The sequence below is a fragment of the Penaeus japonicus genome, unplaced genomic scaffold, assembly GCF_977035675.1.
Source record: "Penaeus japonicus unplaced genomic scaffold, GWHDUDI00000001_assembly GWHDUDI00000021, whole genome shotgun sequence".
NCBI lineage: Eukaryota > Metazoa > Arthropoda > Malacostraca > Decapoda > Penaeidae > Penaeus > Penaeus japonicus.
In genome coordinates, this window is record NW_028234423.1 from 10,703,765 (window position 1) to 10,711,264 (window position 7,500).

A 7,500-nucleotide genomic window follows, 5' to 3' on the forward strand; every position below is an offset into this window, starting at 1 on the left:
ACGTAAATATGTTTATATATATATGTACGTATATATGTATTCATATGTATATGTATTTATATATGTATACAGATGTATATGTATTTATATTTGTATACATGTATCTGTACGTATATATGTATTATATATATAAACTCACACAAGCATATATAAAAAGATAAAGAGAGAAATAAATAATGAGAAAAGGAAAGAAAAATGAGAAAGAGAGAGAGAAAGATTATTATTTGCAAGTGTCCTTTCGAGGAATCAAAGTCCTTTAATTCCTTAGTGATATTACTTTTATATGAGTTTGATAATATATATATATATTTTTTAAGTTACCGGTGATTTGCTTAGTTGGTATCATTCGTTTACGCATTGAATTAGTATTTCTTAATCATTCATGTAAAATCCATTTATGACAAATATTTAGTTTATTCCTATTTTTTATTCCCGTTTCGTAGCCTTCCAATTTGCATTCTCCCTCCACTGCTTATCATGCACTTGCATTACTGTTACTTCCTGCGTCTCGTGAAGAGCCTTGCATTTGCGCTCCCGTGAGGACCAGGTGTCTGACCGTTCCACCAACCGGGCTGCGGCTGCGGCTGCTCTCCTCTTCCCGCAGACTTCCACGGCTCGGGCGGCCCCCTGAGCGTGGGCGAGCCGCCCTGGCGCTCCCCCCTGGCGGCGGCCTTCGTGGAGGCGGGGGTCGAGCTCGGCTACCCTGCCAGGGACTTCAACGGCGCCCAACAGACGGGCTTCATGGTGCCGCAGGGCTTCCTCAGGCGAGGCTCGCGGTGCTCGAACGCGCGGGCGTACCTCAGGCCGGCGCGGCGTCGACCGAACCTCCACACGGCGCTCCACGCCTTCGCCACGCGGATTCTCTTCGATTCTGCGCGGCGCGCTTACGGCGTCGTCTTCGACCGCGGAGGAGAGGAACAGCGCGGGCAGGAGGTGCGCGCAAGGAGGGAGGTGATCTTGGCGGCCGGCGCCATCAACACGCCGCAGCTGCTCATGCTGTCGGGCGTGGGGCCGGCGCAGCACCTGCGGCGCCACAACATCTCCGTGGTGGCCGACCTCGCCGTCGGACGCAACCTGCAGGTGAGCGAGGGACGGGGCCAGCGGGAGAGAGCGAGGGACGTGCGCGCCGTCGCTGTCGGGCCACGTCGCCGGCAGCTGCGAGCCAGGAAGGGGGAGGGGGAGGGGGAGGGGGAGGGGGAGGGAGGGGAGGGGGAGGGGGAGGGGAGGGAGGGGGGGGGAGGGGGAGGGGGAGAGAGGAGGAAGCACAGGACACAGAGTTTGCTTGCTTTATCAATCTAATGATTGATGGAAAAGAGTAGATATGTTTTCAGGTTTTATCAATAATCATTTTTCCTCCGTCTCTCTCTCTCTCTCTCTCATATATCTATATGTATATATATATCTATATATATGTATATATTTGTATATATATGTATATATATGTATGTGTATATATATGTATATATATGTATATGTATATATATGTATATATGTATAAATATGTATGTGTATATATGTATAAATATGTATGTGTATATATGTATAAATATGTATGTGTATATATGTATAAATATGTATGTGTATATATGTATATATATGTATGTATATATATGTATATATGTATATATATGTATATATATATGTGTATATATGTATATATGTATATGTGTATATGTGTATATAGGTATTTATATATGTATATATACGTATATATATTCATATATACATATATATGTATATTTCCAGAATAGCCTGGGTGTTTCAAAGCTACAAGAGCGAACAGAGGGCCATGTCGCTCGGCACCCCCCAAGGGGGAGTCCTAAGCCCAAACATACGAATTGTAAGAATGATGTACACAGCTTACATAAGACCCCTCATCGATTTTGCTGCACTTGCTCTAGTAACACAGCCATCCCGAACAATTAGAAGGCTAGAAGTAATGCAAAATGTGGCAAGGAGGATAATCTTGTCAAATACAACAAAGGTTTTGAACATAAGGAAAAAAACTCGGATTGCCAAGCATTACTGATAGGATTATAGAAATCAGTAGATAGCAATAAAGTTAAGATCTCCCGATGATGGTATAGCCAAGGAATCCCTGCTATATTGCCTTTCTACAGGGTGTCACAGATCTCCTTGGGTCAAGAAAACATGCTCAGAGCTTCGAGACCACAATATGACAGTTCTTCAAAGGCATCCATAAAAGACATTTTGTTCCACCATGGGAGGTAAAACTTCGATATCATTTAAGCAAGCGTCCCTCCCCAAAAGCAAGTTGAAAGCAGCGCCCACTTGAAAGCGAAAGTAAGAAATTCATGAGATCAAGCGAGAATAGAAGATAAAGCAACTTGTTTTCACTGATGGGTCGGCAGCTTCAGTCACAACTTTAGCCGCATGCGCTGCAATAGTATGCGATGCCACTGGAAGGATTAGCGATGTTGGATTCTGACACAACAACTGGGCGTCCATCCTGCAGGCAGAGCTGTTTGCTTTACTTGTTGCTCTCAAAATATCTGATCGCACGGGGGATAGTACTCTCATCATAGCAGACTCCCTCTCCTTGCTCTAAACTCAACACGGGACGCAGCTCTGTCTAAATCATGCAGTCATAGGCATACTATTGAGTATGATATTGGTGTAGCGACTGAGCATGTGCACAAGATCATAAAGGAAAAGCAAGACACGAGCACGCATCTTCGGCATGACAAATAGTTCCGAGGCAGCCGGATGTAGTGACTGCAGGGTTACGGCTTGGCTAATGGTATTACTGGGAGTATAGTGTCTCAAACAATGCTGTGGGAACTAAATGCAAGTTGTGCAGTCAACCCTATGTAATGATATGTCCTCTAATTGAAGAGTTTCATGAAAGGATTAAACATGAAACGTTGTTTAGTATTGCAAAATCCTTTGTATAGGACGGCATTTTATCAGATATATTACGTAAACACAAGAACTTTGCCTGTAATAGATAATATTTCAAGAACTTTATAGATTGATATACCTGAACCATACAAACCATTTAGGCATAGTTCTTGTGCCTATTCATGTGTATACACTGTATATAGCATCAATAAACTTTTCAAAATCAAATCTCTCTCTCTCCATCTCCCTCCCTCCCTCCCTCCCTCCCTCCCTCCCTCCCTCCCTCCCTCCCTCCCTCCCTCCCTCCCTCCTTTCCTCCCTCCCTCCCTCCCTCCCTCCCTCCTTTCCTCCCTCCCTCCCTCCTTTCCTCTCTCCCTCTCCCCCTTTCTCACTCTTCTCTCCCTCTCTTCCCTCCCCCCCCCCCCCCCCCCCTTCCCCCCCCTCTCCTCCCCCTCCCCCCCCCCCCCCCCCCCCCCCTGCAGGACCACGTCGCCGGCACCGCGATCTTCACGATCGAGCAGCCGGTGTCCCTTCTGTACAGCCGGCTGGAAAACCTTCCGGCTGTGCTCAAGTACTCTGTGTTCGGCTCTGGGCCGCTCACCTCCCTGGGCGGCGTCGAGGGCGTCGCCTTCGTGTCCACCAGGTTCACGAACGCCTCGAGGGACTGGCCGGACATCGAATTCCATTTCGTGTCCGGGTCGCACGCCTCGGACGGCGGCTCCCACCTGCGCCACGCGCTGGGCCTCCAGGAGGAGTACTGGACGCACTACTTCAGCCGCCTCGTCGATCGGGACCACTTCAGCATCCTCGCCAAGCTGATGCGGCCTCGGAGTCGCGGCGTCGTGGAGCTGCGCTCGGACGATCCCTACGAGTATCCGAAGGTGCCTGGCTGCGCTTCGTCATGTTGCTTATAAGAGGGCTTATTTCTGTCTTTATGTTCTTCCCCCATTATTTTGCTAAATCATTTATTTGCGTAATAACATCCCTTTTTATGAACAGAGTCACATCTTTATATCTTCTCTTTTTTTAAAAAGATTACTACCAACTTCTTGTCCGAGCGAGCTGACTTAATGGTGATCAAAGAAGGCCTGAAGATTGCTCGACAGGTTGGGGACACCCAGGTCTTCCGTGAGTGAGTTAACTCTTTCCCGGGGCGCGCGTTCGCTCCTGCTTGTTTGTCAGTTGCATTTCGCTCAAGGAACTTCTGGGCGATTTAGCCTTGGAAGCCACATGGCCATTGACATGAGGGTGCGTTTGGAATAGGACGCGATCCTTTGGAACAGGATGCTATAATTTTCTTATTGAGTGGTACACAATACCAACTTTTCTAGTCTAAAATTCCAATTGAAGTAAACATGACAAGGCAGTGATTTGAATCATTATAAATGTCAGACTCCACATTTGTTCCAAAATACCGAGTTACAGCACTGGTATCAGATAAAGATGAATAATACTAAAATATATATATATATTTTTTTTTTCATAAGACCAAGAATTCATTATAGCCTGACATAAGTTCAGCGACTGCTCTTCTTTTAGAAGATACATGAATGAAATAAAATATGGTTTGATGAAACAATAATCAAGCGAACTTAATTATATTACTGCTAGATTTGTCTTCAATGTGGTATAATTTCCCTCAATTTGAACTAATAGTGAACTATGAAATATAATCATCTGCATGTATTTTTGTTGTTTTAGCTTTTAAAAAAAGTTTTCAGGTTGATCTAATTAAGAAATATGAGAAGTAAATAGATACATTCTTATGCATACGTTTTTGCCGAGTAAATGAGCATATGCATAATACTGCTGGTAATATACTGCATTTTGACATTCATTTAAATCACTGTATTCATCCAGTCATGATAAATTGTGTGGTTGTTTTTTCGGGCAGATTCGGGGCCAGGCTGTTCGATCTTCCGCTTCCTGGATGCGAGAGTTTCGAGTGGCTGTCCGAGGCCTACTGGGAGTGTTACATCAGACATTTGACCTTCACGATCTACCACTATTCCGGAACTGCCAAAATGGGGCCGTACTGGGACCCACACGCTGTCGTCGACCCCATGCTTAGGTCTGTTGCTGTTTCAAAACCCCGCGGTACAGTATCATGGTGTGCTTTTGACAGTGGGCGGCATGGAGGCTGTAAACACACCTTTCCAATGAATACATTCAATAAAATGCGTGAAGTTATGTATTGTGAGATTGAGAAACCGGAGAAATTAACCGTCCGTTCTGTCCCTCTCCTGACCCACAGGGTATACGGAGTTCAGGGCCTCCGAGTCGTTGACGCTTCGATCTTCCCGACCATCCCCAGTGGCAATACCAACGCCCCCGTCACGATGGTCGCCGAGAAGGCCGCCCACATGATCAAGGAGTACTGGGCTTCCGCGAGAACCTCTGCGGGCGACGGCGCTCGTCCCTACACGACGCTTCACTCGGAGGAGCTCTGAAGCTTGCACCTACCCCCTCCCTCTCCCCTCTCTTCCCTTCCCTTCCCTTCTCTATTCTCCTCTCTTCTCTCTCCTTCCCTTCTATTCTCTTCCTCTCCCTCTTTTCCCCTTCCTTTCCCTTCCCTTCCCCTCCCCTCCCCTCCCCCTCCCCTCCCCTTTCCCTCCCCTCCCCCTCCCTCCCCTCCCCTCCCCTCCCCTCCCCTCCCCTCCCTCCCCTTCCCTCCCCTCCCCTCCCCTCCCCTCCCCTCCCCTCCCCTCCCCTCCCCTCCCTCCCCTTTCCCTCCCCTCCCTCTCCTCTCCCTTCCCGGAAATACCAAGCGAGTGGATAAAAGCAGTTTGGTTGTCATGGTGACTGTCATGGCGTGACTTGCCAAAATCGAAAATGCTTTGTTTTATACTTGTAATTTAATTCTAAACACATCTCTGCATGCTCATGTCATATGCGCGTTCCCGAAGCTTAATTCCTAAGCTATAAGAGTCTGATAAAGGAATAAAAGTTAGAACTGCAAGGGTGCTCAGTCTTAAATATGTTTCTTTTTACCTCCACCCCTGTTGTCATTTATATACAGAATATGAGAAATGTTGGCGCAGGTTCAGTGACCTCTGAAAAAACGGCCTGTAAATGAAAATAACATGTAGAGTGCTTTTCCTACACAATTAGGCCTATTCACCTGTTCAGCGCTCTTTAACCCTGAAACGCTCTTCCTCATTCTTCTGCGCGCGTCCATGTGCTTGTTTTTAGGTCTTGTGTGTATTCTTAGGTTTAAGTATGCTAATATGTATGGTGTGTGTGTGTGTGTGTGTGTGTGTGTGTGTGTGTGTGTGTGTGTGTGTGTGTGTGTGTGTGTGTGTGTGTGTGTGTGTGTGTGTGAGAGAGAGAGAGAGAGAGAGAGAGAGAGAGAGAGAGAGAGAGAGTGTGTGTGTGAGAGAGAGATTGAAATGTATTTGTGCGGAGAGCGAGCGGCGTAAAGAAAAGTCAATAATTCTATGACTGGGATGTCGTTTGCAAAATTAATCTTGAGAGAATCTCCCAGCACGTTTCATTGCATCCAAATGGAGTCAGGGTCAGCCACTATCCATTTTCCGATACTGCTGGGGTGAAAGGTCACACGTCGGGCCAGTGCCTTATTCATATGTGTCTGAAAACAAGGAAGGGATCAGAGGGCTGGCCGATTCGTAGAATACTATAACCCATATGAATGTTGTTTTTACGCGTGGCATTGTTATGGATTCTATTCCTTTTTAAAATCATGGGCAAGGTTGAGAGGCTATTCATCGGAAATGACTCAATTACAAAGAAAACTTCCAGAAATCATTTGAGGATAATCAATATTATCTATGGAGATAATATTGGCAGCGAGATAGAAGTTCAATAATAACTGTGTCTCTCCTGTGAAGGCTGGGCGTAAGATGTCTGACTTGCATAATGAAAATTGTTTTTGAGGAGGAATAAAGATAATAGAAGCAAAGAAGGATAACTGGAAAGCTTATTAATATAGAAGAAGCATGGGACAGTAGTACATGGATTGAGACTAGATTTAACAATGATAAGCATGTGTGTGTGTGTGTAAATGTGTTTTATATACACTGCTTAGTATTTAAGTATGTGGAGTTGACCGCATTTTCACGAACCTGCAATGGATATCGCGTATCTGGAAATATGAATCTCGCTACTTGCTTCATCAAACCAGACCACTGAAAGAGAAAAACCTAGCGAACGAGCATACATATGTTACCACATGCTATACTGGTAGCGGTAGAATCGGATAAAGTGAAGCTTATAGGAAGGGAGGAAGAGAAGGGAAAGAGATGAGATGAGAGAGGCAGAGAATTAAAGGAATAGTGAGTGAAAATAAAGTGACGAGAAGGCTTAAATATTTAATTTTCAGATTTTATTCTGGTGTCAGTCGTTCGGTTAAAAAAACGAACGACTGACAAGGAAAATTTGAGAAGCACTGTTGCTATGACAGACAAAAGAAGGGATGATCCTTTGACACTTTTATGGCTCGTCCCTCCACGCCCTCTCATGTCTGTGGATGTGGATGCTGGAATATCCACATTTCTAGTATAATTCCTTTGTATGTATGCGAGAGGTAGATAACTGCTTTCTCACGTGACTTGCAGGTAAACTTATCGAAACAGTGCGACTTCTACTTTACTCTTGGTTTACGAGCCAGTGACGCTGTGG

The 7,500-nt window shown here is 45.6% G+C and overlaps 1 protein-coding gene across 6 annotated transcripts in view; it reads left to right on the plus strand.

Moving 5' to 3' along the window:
• LOC122260135 (glucose dehydrogenase [FAD, quinone]) overlaps window positions 1-5,834 on the plus strand; it is a 21,985-nt gene extending 16,151 nt beyond the window's left edge. For 3 of the 6 annotated variants that reach the window (XM_086548722.1, XM_043027266.2, XM_086548723.1), the window contains 5 exons: window positions 605-1,080; window positions 3,345-3,743; window positions 3,897-3,994; window positions 4,757-4,933; window positions 5,117-5,457. In XM_086548722.1, coding sequence (XP_086404848.1) covers window positions 605-1,080; window positions 3,345-3,743; window positions 3,897-3,994; window positions 4,757-4,933; window positions 5,117-5,312 — 1,346 coding nt within the window. In that variant the 3' untranslated portion in view covers window positions 5,313-5,457. Of the gene's footprint in view, window positions 1-516; window positions 1,081-3,344; window positions 3,744-3,896; window positions 3,995-4,756; window positions 4,934-5,116 lie in introns of those variants that run through there. The other 3 variants (XR_006223805.2, XR_006223807.2, XR_006223806.2) reach the window with 3 other exon arrangements.
• Window positions 5,835-7,500: the final 1,666 nt, after the last annotated feature.